The sequence below is a fragment of the Heteronotia binoei genome, chromosome 16 (genome assembly GCF_032191835.1).
Source record: "Heteronotia binoei isolate CCM8104 ecotype False Entrance Well chromosome 16, APGP_CSIRO_Hbin_v1, whole genome shotgun sequence".
Lineage (NCBI taxonomy): Eukaryota > Metazoa > Chordata > Lepidosauria > Squamata > Gekkonidae > Heteronotia > Heteronotia binoei.
The window spans coordinates 21473706-21491582 of record NC_083238.1 but is presented as its reverse complement, the minus strand read 5'-3'; the positions used below and the strand labels follow the sequence as shown (position 1 = coordinate 21491582).

Sequence of the window (17877 nt, the reverse complement as noted above, 5' to 3'; positions counted from 1 at the left end):
ATAAACTTTTATTTATACCCCGCCCTCCCCGCCTAGGCAGGCTCAGGGCGGCTAACAGGACATGGCAGAAACCATGATACAAATAAACAATAGATAGTACAGTTAATAATTTAAAGAATAAAACCAATAAAACAGTAAGACATTAAAATACAGTCGAATGGCATATAAGATGGCTCGGTATTATTGATCTTATCAAGAGTTCTGTCTTAAAAAGCTAGCCGGAAGAGGGCAGTTTTGCAGGCCCTACAGAACTGGTTAAGATCCCGTAGGGCCCGCACCTCTTCCGGCAATTGGTTCCACCATTGGGGGGCCATTGCAGAGAACGCCTGTTCTCTGGTAGCTTTTAATTTAGTTTCTTTTGGCCCAGGGATTTCAAGAAGATTTTTGGAGCTTGATCGCAGTGCTCATTGGTAATACCAATTATCCAGCCAGTGCCTGTCTACAAAAACCTGTCATGGTTGCGGGTCCAAAGAGACCCTAACTGTGGCCATTAACAGTGTAATCCTGTGCAGAGCGGGGAAGTGGCATCAGGTTACAGCTGATTTATGGTGACTCAAGGCTAGAGACAAACAGAGTTGGCCTGTTATTGACTGGCTCTGCACAGCATCCCTCGACTTCCTTGGTGACCTCCCGTCCAAATATAAACCAGGACCGACCCTGCTTATCTTCCAAGGTCAGCTCAGGTGAAGGCTATGCAGAGTTATTACATTTTTAAGCCCACTGGAATCAATATAGTTAAATGGGAGTGACCATGTTTAGAATTATAATGTAAATGCTCTAAAAATGAGATACGGAAATGTGAAGTGCTATAATGATCGAAGTATATATTGAATTAAATTATTCTGAAAAGCTTCAAAGGTTGTTTGAAGACTCTCCAGTTTTAAATCAATATGCTGCCAATGACTGCAGCAAGCAAATCATGGGCAATTTTGTTTAGAAAGTATCTAGATTAATGTGCTGGGTCCAGTGCAAGAACTGCGCAAGATCTTTCCCTTCTGACCACCCCCCCCTGCAGTTGTTTCTTGGAATTTCAGGACCTCTGTTGGTCTAATATTCATGGAGGTTGGTAGGCTGCAGTAGGGTCAGAGCAAAATCGCTGTGTCCTCTCCCTTCCATCAGCAGAGCCTTGTTGATGGAGGAAGGAGAGGGGACTCTTTCTTGCAGATCCTGTGACCTCAGGAATTAATAATAATAATAATAATAATAATATTTTATTTATATCCCGCCCTCCCTGCCGAAGCAGGCTCAGGGTGGCTAACAACATCTCAATTCATACAATAAATTATACAACAGGTTTTAAAATCACATTCACTTAAAAACATTCCAATTAAAAATAACATTCCTGGTGCTACTCTATTAGGTCTACATATTATGGCGGAATCACTTAAGGCGAATCACCAGTCGTTCAGTCAGGTAAAGGCCATCCTAAAAAGGATGGTCTTGCAGGCCCTGCGGAACTGTTCAAGGCTCCGCAGGGCCCGCACTTCTTCCGGGAGCTGGTTGCAATGGAGAAGGCCCGTGTATGGGTATTCTTTAATTTTGCCTCCTTCGGCCCGGGGATAGTCCGCTGGTTCTGCCATGAGGAGGGAAAAGCAGGGAATTAGGGTTGCCAATCCCCAATTTGAAGGCCTTCCCCCAGTTCAGGGTAATCAGAAAGTGGGGAAGGAGAGGGAAATGTCTGCTGGGCACTCCAGTATACCCCATGGAGACCAATTCCCATAAGGTATAATGGTGAATTTATCTCTGAATATCTGGAACTCGGGTGTGTGTGTTTTTTTTGAGGCAGAGGCACCTAATTTTCAGCATAGCATCTGGTGCCTCTCCTCAACCCGCCCCCCCCAAAGTTTCAAAAAAGATTGGACCAGCAGGTCCAATTTTATGAGCCCCAAAAGAAAGTACTCCCATCCTTCATTATTTTCAAATGGAGGGAAAGGCATTTAAAAGGTGTGCAGTTTTAATTGTGATTGCCAGAGCTCCCTTTGGAGTTCATTTGTGCTAGTCACATCCTTGCTCCTGGCTCCACCCCAAAGTTCCCAGAAATTTCTTGAGTCAGACCTGGCAGCCCTACAGGGAATGGTCCACAACAACCATCAGTGCCTTCTACTGATGGATCACTGGGTCTAAACCAATTAATGGAAAATGTCATGCTTTTGTTTCTTGGTGACTTATATAATGACTTAAATTTGCCCTGCTTTTAAAACAATCTACTCTGCCTGCTGGGCATTTAGGAACACAACAGATTCAAAAGCAGCTTTAAGCCGGACGTACTAAAATGAATGACAAGATGGTCCATAGGAAACAATAGCAGAGCCTGGATGGTCCATAGGATATAATGGGAGAGAAGATGGTCCATTGACTTGCATGGGCTTGATTGAAATACATTGAAGCAGAGAAACGGCTGCAACAAAAACCTGGAATGGATAATCTTCTCTCCCATTATATCCTATGGACCATCCAGGCTCCCATCCAGGCTCAGCTATTGTTTCCTATGGACAATCGTCTGCCAGCCTCCAGGACTGGATTGACAGTGCTTTGCCAACCTCCAGAACTGGATTGACAAGGGAAAATGTACTTTGCCAGCCTCCAGGACTGGATTGACAGGGGAAAAGGTGCTTTGCCAACCTCCAGGACTGGATTGATGGGGGAAATGTACTCTCCCAACCTCCAGGACTGGATTGACAGGTGAAAATGCACTTTGCCAAACTCCAGGACTGGATTGACAGGGGAAAAGGTAGTCTTCCAGCCTCCAGGACTGGATTGACAGGGGAAAAGGTAGTCTTCCAGCCTCCAGGACTGGATTGACAGGGGAAAATGTACTTTGCCAACCTCCAGGACTGGATTGACAGGGAAAAGGGGCGGTTGACAGCCTCTAGGGCCAGATTGTCAGGAGAAAAGGGAGAATGACAGCCTCTAGCACTACATTGTCAGGGGGAAAGGGAGATTGACAGCTTCCAGGTCTAGATTGTCAGGAGGAAAGGGTAGATTGTCAGCCTCTAGGACTACATTGTCAGGAGAGATGTTAGATTCCCAGCTTCTGAGAGTGGATTGCCAGCGGAAAAGGGAGATTGCCTCAAGGTGCTCTGGCACCCAGTACCTGGTTATCATGGAAACCAAAGTCCTTTTTGGGGAGACACCTGGAGGATTGGCACCCTTGGCAACTTCATGCCTTTTCTTTTTCCAGGACTCCCTACAGTAGCATGGTTGAAGGCGGTTGGGGGACCATGTGGTACAAAGTTTTGCTGCCAACCTTTCAAATAGTTAAAGGTTCATTTTTTTAAAAACTAGTGAAAAATTAAATCTTATCACAGCACACAATAAACTGCCGGAAGATCAAGTCAAGGTTGGTTTGAAACACATCCTTCCGTGTCTGGTTTGAACACATCCTTCCGTGTCTGCCCTAACAGATGTTTAAGCAGAGCAGGCCCATTTATGCTTAATTACAACATCTTGTAATGACACCTCACTGCTTCAGGCTTCCTGCATCCAGTCAGGGCCAGCCACATGGTCAAATATGGCTGCTGGCTACTGCCTGGAGAGTCGCAGTCTATCTTCCAGTCCCAGCTGCAAGAGAGGCAGCCTTGTGCTCTTCAGAGAAAGCACTTTTGTTTATTCTCTGACTCCACCTACTTTAGATCACTCTCAACCCCTTGCAACCTGGCCCACCTAGGTTTACGCTTCTTTTCCTGTTGTCCCCAGGAAGCCTCTTCTGTGGAAGACATTCTGGGGAAAACCCATGTGTTCCAGGAAACCTCCACCTCATTCCTGGGGCTGGTCTAGCCCAATGTCCTTTCCACTCTTTTTCCTGCATGGAGGAGAAGGTTGCCCATGGTCTCTTCCAGTAGTGCCATTAGTATCTCTCAAGAGATAGCCCAAATGCTAGGGGCTATATTCCCACCCACCCCTCCTGCCAGTCTCTGAGCTCAGATACAGAAACTTTTAAAGCAGGCTTACCGCTGCTCCAGGAGGCATGGCATTTCTCCACACAGCCAATATAGGGTTGCCACAAGAATTTTATTTTTCATGTCCCTAACTTTCCCTGACCAACATTTGTCAATTTCCCGGAGCGCCATTCGAGTATAACCACAAGTTAAAAAATGAATGGGTCGTGTTGCATTAATGCAAAGCTTAATGAAATGTTCTACTGTACAAGTGTCTACGTCTCAACTGCAACAATACAATGTCAGAGTAAAATTGTTACTATCAGCTTCTTTCAACATTAACTGCACCAACATCTGTTTTGCAATTGCACCAGAAATTACACCAAGATACAAACTTCAAGTAAACTTTGAATGCTGACAAGTAGGAATTTCCCCAAAGCCAGGAAAGTTTCACTTTCATATTCTGGTTCCAGAAAGTGTAATGAGTAGACCAGCAGCAAGGAAGTACGTGGAGTCTCCGCAATCTGGAGAAGCACACAAAAAGGGTTATAGAGCTGGTACTCTGTAAACTCCAGCAGGAAAAAGCGATCACATTTGCAAAATTTAGTTTGCTTGGTGCAGAGTGGAAAGTGCTAGTTGTCTGTGAAATCCAATAGCAAAACAAATTTGCAACTCTGTGCTGGGTTTCAGCAGGAGACAAAGACCGTTTTCGCACACAGCTCACCTGGCAGTCACAATCCTGTTTCCTCCGCAGCATCTGGTCGGATTTCCCACCATCTGCGCCGAAGTTACAGGAAGTGCCGCAGCTTTTGCGTAGCAAACGTAAATCGCTAATACCCAGTTTACGTTCACTGTGCAAAAGCCGCGGCACTTCCTGTAACTCCGGCGCAGATGGTGGAAAATCCGACAGACACTGTGGAGGGAACAGGATTGTGACTGCGAGGTAAGCTGTGTGCGAAAAAGGTTAAAATGTCGATTCCATTTTGAAGCACGACCCCAAAACATATTTATTTTTATATGTAAGCTCAATGCAGCACTAGCAGGTAGGGATGAAAACAGATGTGTAAAGTTTGTATATTGCTAAATGTTTAAAGTAGCCTTGCTTTGCAAATGCTACAGGCAGACCTTGGAAAGCATGTGCAGGGGCAGAGCTCAACAAACACATTAGGCCAGTTGCTAGGGGCTGTGAGGTTGATAAAAAGGTGAAGCTGGGAAAGGGCATCATTATGCTTCCCTTGTACTCTGGAGGCTGTTAAACTCCATTTCCCCCTGACAATCTGGTGCTAGAGGCTGTCAGTCTCCCCTTTCCCCTGACAATCTGGCCCTAGAGACTGTCAATCTCCTTTCCCCCCTGACAATCTAGTCCCAGAGGCTGTCAATCTCCCTTTCCCCCTGTCACTCTATTTCTAGAGGCTGTCAGTCTCCCCTTTCCCCTGTCAATCTAGTCTCAAAGGCTGTCAATCTCCCCTTTCCCCTGACAATCTAGTCCTAGAGGCTGTCAATCTCCCCTTTTGCCTGTCAATCTAGTGCCAGAGGCTGCCAATCTCCCTTTCCCCCACTCCATCTGGCCCTAGATGCTGCCAATCTCCCCACTTGCCTGTCAGTCTGGCCCTAGAGGCTGCCAATCTCCCCTTTCCCCTGTCAATCTAGTGCTAGAGGCTGTCAACCTTCCCCTTTCCCCTGGCAATCTAGTCCTAGAGGCTGGCAGTCTGCCTTTTCCCCTGTCAATCCAGTCCTGGAGGTTGGCAGAGTACATTTTCCCCTGTCAATCCAGTCCTGGAGAATGGCAAAGTACCTTTTCCCCTGCCAATTCAGTCCTGGAGAATGGCAAAGTACCTTTTCCCCTGACAATTTAGTCCTGGAGGTTGGCAAAGTACATTTTCCTTTGTCAATCCAGTTCTGGAGGTTGGCAGACGATTGTCCATAGGAAACAATAGCAGAGCCTGGATGGGAGCCTGGATGGTCCATAGGATATAATGGGAGAGAAGATTATCCATTCCATGTTTTTGTTGCATCTGTTTCTGTGCTTCAATGTATTTCCCATGCAAGTCAATGGACCATCTTCTCTCCCATTATATCCTATGGACCATCCAGGCTCTGCTATTGTTTCCTATGGACCATCTTGTCATTCGTTTTAATACGTCCCCGCTCTAAGCTGCTGATCTAACCTTGGAAGGAAAGATAAATGAGGCAGCAGCATACAAAAATATGGCTGAGAGAGCTAAACGTATGCCCGCCTGTGTAAACATAGAGAATGTAGCACCATTTTGTTATGTTTTTCTTGAAACTATTGCAAGTAATTTCTGAAATTCGCTGTGTTCTTGTGAAGCTTTAGGGTGTTTCAGTATCTCACCAGGAACAGACGTGCTTTTACAGTCTCTGCAAGCTCCTCCCAATAGGTGCCGGAGCTTGCTAAGAACTCATTCCAGCGCATGCTGTTCTCCTGCAAGCCTTCACTGATCTGCTCTTCATGCACAGTATGCTTGGAAAAAAAACTCAGCATTCTCAGCCCAGGGTATCCTTGTGCTTCTCTCAAGGGAAGAAGAAGAAGAAGAAGACCCAAGCATAGGAATTGATTGTACTTCTTGCTGGTAGAATGGAAACTGTGCACTGCAGGAAGTTAGTAGCCATGTAAATACAGTCGTTGGACGTCACTTCATAAGCCATGCTTATTCCATGATGGAGCTCCCTGACACCCTGAGAGGCCTACGTGTTAACAGTAACATGCTTCTGCATAATGTATCCGGGAAGAAGAACCGGCTTGGGAAATGGAAGTGAATCAATACGCAGCGATGCTTTGTATTTCTGTCTTTCTGTCTGCTGGTGAGGCTGTACAGAAATTAAAGTAGCGAGTAAATGTGCATGTGAAGCCATGCTGAGGAATTAGCATATAAGCAGCACTTAGAAGGGCTTCAGTTCATGCTGTTCCTCCCCACACACTCAAAGCTTACATTCTAGGATCTTGTAAAATAAAAAGGTACATGAGCAAAAGTATAGTGAAGGGCTGGAATTGCAGTTTCCTGTAGTTCTTTCTAACGATGCAGGTATAATTTGTCAAAGGAGTTGGCAGATATTATTTATCCATGAGTTGGCAGAGCAGAATTCAGCTCAGTTCACTCAAGCTTTAAAACTAAATTCTAGTCTTGCGTTTTTTCAGTATTTCATTTTTCACAAGTCTCTTTCCGTCAAGGAAGCAGTAAAAACTATTCACTGTAAAGCTGTTTGGTGATGAAGACAGCTTCTCATATAGCCCAATCATAGCAACTGTTTTGTAAAGCCCTAATGGGGATACATGGTAGACAAACCATCAGTGAGGAGTGAAAAGACATTGACTGTTCTAAAGATGAAGCCATGAAGTTTTGCCGTTTGCCCAAACGAGTCCGAATTGCAGCAATGATACAGAAATACCAGTTCCTAGGGCTTGAAAACAGCTTCACCAATGTGTTACCATCCAGCAATTTTTTTTTCTTGAAATTGTATATTAAAACAATGTTTTATGGCATTTTGTAAATTTGTTCCCTCAAATGTTTAAGCTGAACCAATGGTATTGTGGGAAATGAAATGCTTTGAAAAGAGGCTATTGCTCAGTCCCCAAGATGGCTTTGGTTTTCTCCATTTAAAGGCTCTTGCAACTGACTTGTGATAACGGTAGCAAAACATTTGACTCAGTGTGCACTCTTGTCTTGCAAAGATGGACTGTGGTCCCATTTTACCCTCTTTCTTGCATAAGGTTTTGTTGAATAAACTTTGTTTTGCGCCTTGAGATTTCCCTGTGAAAACCAGTTATGTGACAGTTCTTGCCGTGCCACAATATCTAGTATGATGTTCCATATGGATCCTTGAGAAGGTTATTGAGAGTTTCCTCACCAGCACAAAATGCTGCTATGGGTGTCTGCTGCAGCCATGGAAACGGCATGATCTGGATGACAAAAACCAAACTATGGTGAACTGTACAATGGGGGTGTGAATGCTTGGGTATATGGAAGCTGCTCATCTTCAACTTAATCATGTTTGGAGCTCTGCATGTGCATTTATTTAAAAGAAACCATTTAAAAGTATATATCCGTAGCAGGTTGGGTTGCCAAGTCCATACAGTAATTAACCAATAAAAGCAAACTACTGTAAAAATTGAGGGGCAGTTCAGCACCTGAGCTGTTCCCCAAAAATCTTGAGGCTTTGATTTTAGGAAATATATCGACTATTAGTCGCAGTCACTTTCAGTTTTTGCATTTACAAATATTTAATGTGTAACATTCAAGGATCGTTCTAAGTGCTCGGCTGCATTATTTAGTGTAGCATGAATACACCTTGAGGCACAGTTGGGCAGTATATACTGTATTTTTTGCACCATAAGACTCACTTTTCTCCCCCCCAAAAAGTGGAGGGAAAAGTGTGTTCGTGTCTTAAGGAGCGAATACTGCAAAAAATTCACACAAATGCCTCTAAATTCACACAAACGGCTCTAAAAACTAGGTGCGTCTTATGCTCAGGTGCGTCTTATGGAGCGAAAAATACGGTATATGTTTGTGGAATAAATTTCCTTTTCATTTTGTCAGTGGTTCTGTCTGTTCACAAGGTTCACTTACATGAACAATGGAGCATACAACCACATTAGAGATTTCTTTGAGGAAGCCATTTTATAGGTCTAGAGGAGACATTTACATTTGTATATTTTTGTTACACCCTTTTACTTAGATCAAAAAGGCAGAACACGCCTCAAAGATTAATAAAGAACAAATGCTTCTGAAACAGCACCGCCAAGTGTGGTGGCAAGAGCACAAAAGACTTCATGAAAGCAGGTAAGAACCAGGAAAGCCTGATAAATAACAGAAGGATGGACAGTACAAAGCTAAGGTTGGGCTGGCATAAATTAATGTTGTTAATTTACATTCAAATATTCATGAGAAGATAACATCACAGAAATGTGGGGAACTGAGATAGCTGAGCATGTAATAGAAAACAAATGAATTTTAGTCACGTACACGGTTGGATGGAAGAATGCGTAGAAAGTCTGAATTGGGTAGGGTCCTCTTAGCATCACCTGATCGAAATGGATGCCAAGCACACGTGAGGGTATGTATGGAGACAGAAAATGCCTGCTGTAATAATACTTTAAGCGCTTTCCAAGTACTTTGTGTACTTTATCATGACTCTATTCTCTCCATATTGCAGAGGAGGGCTGTGGCTAAGCAAACTGGAATTCATGGCATATGTAAAATTCAAAATTAAGACTTGCTGATTTGTACCATAGTGTCAGGGCTGCTGAGAGCTATCAGTCACCCAGGCAAAAATTCCTGCTGAGCCCCCCCCCCCCCCGCCCCATGGCACCCAAACCCAGACCAGATCTCATAATATCTTTTTATATTTTATTGTTTTATATTATTATATACTTATTGTTATGGGATGTTTTATATTGCCTGTTGGCTTGTGAGCTGCCCTGCTGGGGAGGGCGGGATATAAATCTAATCAAATTAAAAAAAATCAAAGTAAATATTATGTCTTCCACAGCTTCCTTGGGTACTAGAATGACCAGAGCCCTTTTGAGTTTTGTTTCCCTAGTTTTACAGCAGCAGCAGCAGCAGAAGAAGAAGATATTGGATTTATATTCCGCCCTCCACTCCGAAGAGTCTCAGCGGCTCACAATCTCTTTTACCTTCCTCCCCCACAACAGACACCCTGTGAGGTGGGTGGGGCTGAGAGGGCTCTCCCAGCAGCTGCCCTTTCAAGGACAACCTCTGCCAGAGCTATGGCTGACCCAAGGCCATGCTAGCAGGTGCAAATGGAGGAGTGAGGAATCAAACTCGGTTCTCCCAGATAAGAGTCCTCCCCCACAACAGACACCCTGTGAGGTGGGTGGGGCTGGAGAGGGCTCTCCCAGCAGCTGCCCTTTCAAGGACAACCTCTGCCAGAGCTATGGCTGACCCAAGGCCATGCTAGCAGGTGCAAGTGGAGGAGTGGGGAATCAAACCCGGTTCTCCCAGATAAGAGCCGGCACACTTAACCACTACACCAAACCCGCTCTCCAGCCTGCACTAGGGTTGCCTGCTCGCTTGGAGGGGAAATATCCTGTCATCCCTTTAACAGAGATTTAACGTGTGGCAATAGACATCTTCAGTTTTTCATGGCATGGAGGTAAATAACATAAGATCCTCTTAAGCCTCTATTAAAGAGACAGGATTCTTTTCTCCACGAAGTTAGCAACCCGACCCTGCGCAGTCTTAGCCACCGTTCTACCCCAACTCTCTTTTGCCCAATACTTTGCCACAAAAGTGAGCCCTGGAAGGGACAGGGGCTACCCCTCAAATGGACTTAGGTGCAGGTTGGGGCTGGATTCGGGAATCTGATCTCAGAAGTCAGACCTGTCACTTCAATAGCGATTCACAGGGCTTTTTTTTTTTTTTGAGCAGTTCTGGCTGGCTTGGCATCAGGGGGTGTGGCTTAATATGCAAATGAGTTGCTGCTGGGCTTTTTTCCCTTTAAAAAAGCCCTGTGTGAAACAATGGCGATGTCAGGGACGTGGCCTAATATACAAATGAGTTCCTGCTGGGCTTTTACTACAAAAAAAAAAAAAGCCCTGGCAATTCATAACTGACCTGGCTGAAGATAGATTCTCCATCCACAGGAACTTTTAGAGAACAGATTTCGTGTGACCTCTTTAACCTGGGACAATAAGAGATTTGCATCTAGGAATCCCTGGTAGACAGAATTCTGGACCAGGGATAGAAATTGCAAAACAGGGAATCCTAACAGAAGGCAGCATAGGTAGCTTTAGTGATGGATGACATGTTGCTCAGACCATGGGATAAGACTTGGGCATAGATTTGGGTCAGCTTTTGACTTAGGTAGAACCAGAGGAATAAGACAAAAGGAGAACACCTGGGATGATCATAATATACAAAGTAGATGTTTAGTACTGAACATATTAAAGACCAAATCTCTCCATGGATTTAATTTAGAAGTGCTTTTCCAGAGTAATAACTGTTCTGATGGGTAGTGTTTGGATATCGTATTGTTGTAAGAGCCAGTTTTGTTGTTGATTTTGAATAGTTTTTATTGGGTATACTTTTAAAGTAACACTAATGCCCACCATGAGTCTCTCAGGGAGAAAGACAGGTTAAAATGCTTCAGATATATTCTTGTGTTCTCTGTGCAGCTCCAGTAGAAAAAATGTGTTTGCATATTATGAAAGTGGTGGAGAAAGCATAAAATATAAAATGGATTTATGAAATTGAGAAAAGTAGCCATGTTTAAGTGAATGGCTGGATGCCTTTAAGCTTTTTTGTTACATCTTGAGTAAGAAATAAATGCTTTTAATTTGCATGAGCTGAAGTTCTTCATTTCAGGCACAAGCTAGAACTGGAAATACAAGCTTTTTTTGATGAAGGGGATGAGTGTTTTTTGGACTTGTGGGACCAGCGTAAGTACTCTCACTATATGACTTAATGTAAGTTACTTAACTGCAAACATGAGCATGCTGATAAAATTACACAATAATATTAATCATTAATATTTTTTGCAAAAATATTAGATCTGCAATTGAGGCAGTAAATTGGTTCAGTTCTCAAGGCCGGTTCAATGCTCGAATCCGTTTTTAATTGGGCTTCACATTCACACAACCTTCCTGAATCCAGCTTGTTCAATTTGCTGCCTCTTGCAATTTGCCTTGTTCACCACTGCTGTTTGGCCAGAACAACATTCTGGCTGTGATGAGATGAGGCTCTCCTATACAAAGACAGCATCAGTCTCTTACATAGTGGACGGGTGTGTGTTTGTGTAACAAGCAATTTCCATCTACTGGCGAAGGGGCTTATAGAATCCTATGTTACATCCTGGGGTTCTCCTGTCTGTCTGGGGGCTCGGAGAGCTCAGTGAAGACTCCCACGCTGTTGGCCTGCCAGATAATTTATAGAATTTCCAATTGTAAGAACTGAACATATGAACATATGAAGCTGCCTTATACTGAATCAGACCCTTGGTCCATCAAAGTCAGTATTGTCTACTCAGACTGGCAGCGGCTCTCCAGGGTCTCAAGCTGAGGTTTTTCACACCTATTTGCCTGGACCCTTTTTTGGAGATGCCAGGGATTGAACCTGGGGCCTTCTGCTTACCAAGCAGATGCTCTACCACTTAGCCACCATCCCTCCCCAGTAGTAGTTGGAATGGTGATAAATACAGCATCCTTCTTGATCAGATGGACTGGTCAGATCATAAAAAATAAGTTGGGAGAGACAGAACTGGCCTCATCATGGCTCCAGATCTGCCTGCCCTTTACAACGCACATTGGTGGAGTTCAGAGGGAGGGAAAACTATGAACAAAAGAATACCCCATCCTGCCTGTTGTCCCCCAAGCACCGTGAGTGTTGCGATCCAACAAGCAAACAAGTAAGAACCTCAAAGAATGACTTATGAGAAGCTCTTCCTGAGGTCCTTGTGTTATATCTTCTCCTCCTCCTCCTTTCCCTAGTCCTCCTCAAAGGCCATCATTCAACCAACTAAGATTATTACCACAAAGAACACAGAAGACTACTACATAAACTCCCTCCTGTTTCCGGCAGACCTTTTTTTTTTTTTAAGGAAATGACGTTGTTACCGCATAGAGCATGTCTAAAATTGTATTGTATTAGATTGAAATCACATAATTAATATTTGAATTTGATCCCACTATCAACTAAAATTTATCTAATGGAATGACAGTCACCCTGTCCTGGATAGCCCAGGCAAGCCCGATCTCGCCAGATATCAGAAGCTAAGCAGGCTCAACTCTGGGAAGTACTTGGATGGGAGACCTCCTTGAAATACCAGCAGTCAGGAGGACAGGGGCAGGCTTTATATTCAGCCACCTCTTGGACTATCCTCCTTGCCCCCAGTAGGGGTCAGTCACCAGAGGTCGACATGTGCAGACACACATACAAAAATACCACTCCCCCCTCTCCCCCAATGGAGTGACAGTCTTTATTTATCCCTTTCCTAGGGTATAAGTTATCAAAAGACCTGGATGAGTTTCAAGCAAATACAGTAGAACCTATGTGGCAACTAAGAGAGGACTTAAGGTATAGACTGTCAAAAATAGAAACCAACGGTGAACAGCAATCCTGCCAGGAAAATGCAGATGCAGTGTTAGAACAAGTAAGTAATCTGGGCTTTCTCTATTTTTCTACGTTATGTAGATTTGGGTTGATTGTTACACTGTTCTCCCCTTTCCATTTTATTAATAGCTATGAATGTTGTCCTTCCATTATGTGTATTGGGAGCATAATAGAGGTTTAGTGAGACATTTTCTCTATGAAGAGCTTCAGCTGCCCATTCCCACACATTAAGCCTCTGTTAAAGGGACAGGATATTTTCCACCAAGCCTGTTGGCATCCCTATGTGCAAGTGTGTTGAAGAGGAAGAGCTCAGCTGCTGAAGATTGCTTATTATCTGATAGGGTACAGAAATCCCTTTTCTCTGTTAATTTACATTGTCTTTTGCCATTTTCCATTCCAGTTCTGGTTTCAGAATTTGTAAAGAAGAACCGTGGCTTCTTCTGTTAAATCCCAGCAAAACTTAGATATGAAAGATATGGAGCTGAAGGACTGTGAGGAGAACTCTGCTCTTGGAATGAATCTTTTCCAATTCCTGCTGCAGATCATGCAAGAGGAAGAAGGAAGCCATTTTGCCCCCTTCCTCCTCCCTATTGTAGCTGCCTATCCCATGTGGCTATTATTATACCCCAATTGTCTCTACCATAAGACGTCTCAAAGCAGCTTACAATCCACTTTCCTTCCTCTCCTCACAACAGTCCCCTTATAAGGTAGGTGGGCCTGAGAGAGTTCTGAGAGAACTGTGACTGGTCCAAGATCACCCTTCATGTGGAGGAGTGCGGAATCAAACCTGGCTCTCCAAATTTGAGACTACCTCTCTTAACTACTACACCACACTGACTCTCTTTCCCAGGGTTGAAAATGGCTGCATTTCCCCACAATGCAGGAAATTTGTGGGGGGAGCATTGGGAAATTACATGACTGCCAGTACTTTCAACTGATGCATCACAGGATCAAAGTCTTGTATTTGAGGTCCTGAGGGCAGAGAACTTGTAATTTCCTATCCAGAGAGTTCTGCTGAATATGTGCAGGGGTTTTCCATTCCTCATCTTGATACTGGAGAAGAAACTTTCCTTGTTCTTTGGTAGCATCTCAGCGGGTTTATGGTATGATGTACTTCCCCCTTTGACATAAAGGGGTTTTCCACCTAAGTGGATGGATAAGATTTTGCCAGCAGGGGTTGAATTATGGAAACCGCTGCCATATTTGCATGTTAATGCTTTAAAATAATGTGTTATATAATCAGGTTGAGCTGGTGAAGAAACAACAAAAAGCCATTTTGGAAACACTTCACCTTGAAAGAACAATTTTGGAGGAAAAGCTTGAAGATTGCAGATTGGAAGTAAGATTATTAATCAAGTTCTCTATTAATAAGTTCTCTTATTAATCAAGTTCTCTCCCCATATGTGCCCCAGAGAGCACTGAGATCTAGCTCTCAGAACTTACTAACAATCCCTGGGCCAAGAGATGCTAGGTTGAAGGCTACTAGGGAGCAGGCCTTCTCGGTGATGGCCCCTCGTTGGTGGAACCACCTTCCAGAGATGGTGCGAGCCCTGCGGGACCTGAACCAATTCCGCAGGGCTTGCAAAACATTTCTTTTCCAGCTTGCCTTCGAGATGGAACCCGATTAATCTGACATATGCACATCTAGCCATCTTATGGATATTATGATCACAGTATTTTAGCACCCATTTTATATATTTTATCTATTTTAAATTAATTTATTATACAACTGATATATTAAAATTGTTTACATTGTTTTATATGAATCATGGGATTTCCATGTTTGTTAGCCGCCCTGAGCCCGCTTCGGCGGGGGAGGGCGGGATATAAAAATAAAGTTATTATTATTATTATTATTATTATTATTATTAAAAAAATTTAAAATACCACAACATTTTATATTCTACCACTGATCTCTGTTTTACATCATAGATATTGACACACATCCGGGAAGAGAGAGCCACACACTTTCATGATATCCCTCCACAATTATTAGCCTTGGAATGCCCCTACCCTGATTTAAAAGCCTCAATTTTTATGGAATTTCAAAAACTTGCTGATGAATACTGGTTGAAACTCCAGGAAAGGAATGAAGAGTTAAAACTCTCAATGAGGTAATGGACTACGGCAGAATGTTCTGCCATTGGAGTTTTTAATATTATGCTTGTATTTACAAGGGATATGACTTCTTTTCTTTTTTTTTATGCAATGCATAGTTGACTCCCTGCCCGGCTTTATGGATTAAATAGTCAGTAACTGTTTGCACAGCTGAGAGAATGGAGACTGTCTCTTTCTAAAACAGCTTGTCTGTGACAGTAAGCAAAAATGTTTGAGATGTTAAACCACCAGAAGCAAGAGCTGTTCTGAACGTTACCACGTCCTATGTGGATACAATGCTTTAATTTTTTTGTCCTGTTTATAACAACACTAACTCGTACTGGAATGAATGTTTTCACTTGGAGATATCTGGAACAGTTTGCGCATGCAACTCTTAAGCCTGTATCTTTTCACAAATGGCAGATGCCTCAGTGAATTCTTATGAACTCACTTAACATGCCAGTAAATAGTGGAGACAGGAGACCTGATCCCTTTGTATTCCTTTGGCTGCTGAGGCTGACGCAGGGATTTGTGCCATGCTCAAATGGCATTCTATATTAGGCAGGTTAGATAAATGAGGGGAATGATTCAGTTCTGCCTTGCTGCTAGTTTCAGCTGTCCAAACTCCTTCCAGTGTCTTCAGGTAAAAAGATGACTTGCGAGCTTTATACCAAGGATCCCTCTTCACTAACAATCCGCTTCCATTTTTATTCTGAAAAACATATTTTATATTTCATGTCTGCTGTAGTCTCAAAAATATATATTGTCCAAAAGCTAGAGTAAAATAGCAGCGTTTTTTTTAAAAAATAATCTTTTTTACAAGTTAGTAAAAGAAACAAAACTAAAACATTTAATTAATTAGTTAAACTTGCAAAAACTGCTTCAGATGATATTAATATTTCAATTGGCATCGTTGTTAGAAATGCTGCATTATAATGAACATTCTGTGCATTTGTTCAGAAATGGAAAATGTATGCCTGATTATTGGAAATTTTTTTGAATGTGTTCAACATTTTTAAGTTAAAAAAACTCCTTTTTGTGCTTTGCTAAGTTGGCAAATAGTATACAGTAGTATACACATTTATGTTTAAAGTTCTAAACACCATTTATTAGAAGTAATTTGCATTGCAGTTGAAAGGCTGAATTTCTTAGAATCTGGAATGGGAATGTCAACCCCTTAATAGAAATTTTCCACCTGTACCCCGAGATCTTGTTCATACACACTGCTACCCAGAAGCATATCCCCCATTCAGTATGTGTGCTCCTCATTTTTGTTACTCAGATGTAGAACTCAGCACTTACCCTTATTAAATTTATCTTGTTCACATATGCCTACTTTTCTAATATGTGTAGATCTCATTGGATTCTATCTCTATCTTCTGGTGTGCTCCTTCTCCTCCCAATCAGGTTTCATCTGCAGATTTAATGAGTAGCCCTTCCATACCCTCATCCAGATTATTGATAAAAATACTGAAAAGTACAGGGCCCAGAACTGAACTCTGTGGCATCCCACTGGACACCTCCCTCCATTCAGATGAAATGCCATTGACAACTACGGTACTTTCTGTGTGTGGTTCTCCAACCAGTTCCCAATCCACCTCACTATCCTAGAGTCCAGTCCTCAGTCCTCTGGTTTGCCCATTAGAACATCAGGGGGAACTCTGTTAAAAACTTTACTGAAATCCAGGTGACCAACACCAAAAGCATTCCCTCAGCCCAGTAAGTTCGTCACTTGATCAAAGAAGGAAATGAGATTGATCTGGCAGGATCTGTTGGGGGCAAATCTGTGCTGACTTCCCGGATCAGTTGCCCTTTAGGTACTACTTGTTTGGCCCAAGGGGGAACTTTTGCCCAGGGTCTCAAATCCCTGGAACAGATGACTATCAGCTAAAAAGATGAATGGGAAATTAGCCTACTTAAAGTTCCTGACAGCTTAGAGAACCCTGGAGAGAGAATTTGGATAGTGCAGCAGGATTTCTAAATTGTTTCTTCCTGGATGATTCCTTGGAGGTCCCCAGCTCCTTTTTAATATATACATAAGACTGCATAAACATTTCTTCCTTGCAAATGGAAAAGATAGTAAGGGAGGCTAGTGGTAGACAATATAAAACTCCTAGTGTAACTTAGATGGATCCTTTTCTGAGTTAGGAACCGTACACACATGAAGGTGGAGTATGGAATCACTTGATATCTTGCAACAAAGTGTCATTAAGAGCTCATCCTAAACCCTAGCTGAAATGGATTTAGGATAGCAACTAAACCCTACAGGTGCTGTGCTGGTATAACTGGTGGTGGTGTAAACTTGGACAGTGTCAGGGTTATGCCATGTCTAGAGCAGGACTTATTTGGCTTTTTCAACCTCTCCACCCACAGATGCATTCTCAGTGCTGGTGCAACTTTGTGCCTCTAAAAGCTTTAGCAGAACTCAGATTCACCCCATAGTCAATGGTTGGCTCTTTCTGGGTGTGCCATTCACATTGATGGGTCACTGAGGCCTCTGGTTTGATAGCTATGCTGTCTGCAGTTTGCTGATGGTATTTTTTGCTATTTCCTTTCTGTGGAAGGGGCTTAAGATGCCACCTGGTGGTATTGTCAAGGCTTTTTTTTGTAGCAGGAACTCCTTTGCATACTGGGCCACACACTCCTGATGTAGCCGATCCTCCTGGAGTTTACAGTAGACCCTGTAATAAGAGCCCTTTAAGCTCTTGGAGGATTGGCTACATCAGGGGTGTATGGCCCAGTATGCAAAGGAGTTCCTGCTACAAAAAAAAAAAGCCCTGGGTACTGATGCCACTTCTGCTACAGTATTTCATCAG

The 17877-nt window shown here is 43.0% G+C and overlaps 1 protein-coding gene across 2 annotated transcripts in view; it reads left to right on the top strand.

The window, feature by feature from the left end:
- Positions 1-17877, top strand: part of CCDC148 (coiled-coil domain containing 148) — a 217736-nt gene that overhangs the window by 67597 nt on the left and 132262 nt on the right. For both annotated transcript variants that reach the window (XM_060257342.1, XM_060257341.1), the window contains exons 4-8: positions 8574-8677; positions 11222-11295; positions 12850-13004; positions 14208-14303; positions 14897-15078. In XM_060257342.1, coding sequence (XP_060113325.1) covers positions 8574-8677; positions 11222-11295; positions 12850-13004; positions 14208-14303; positions 14897-15078 — 611 coding nt within the window. The remainder of the gene's footprint in view (positions 1-8573; positions 8678-11221; positions 11296-12849; positions 13005-14207; positions 14304-14896; positions 15079-17877) is intronic.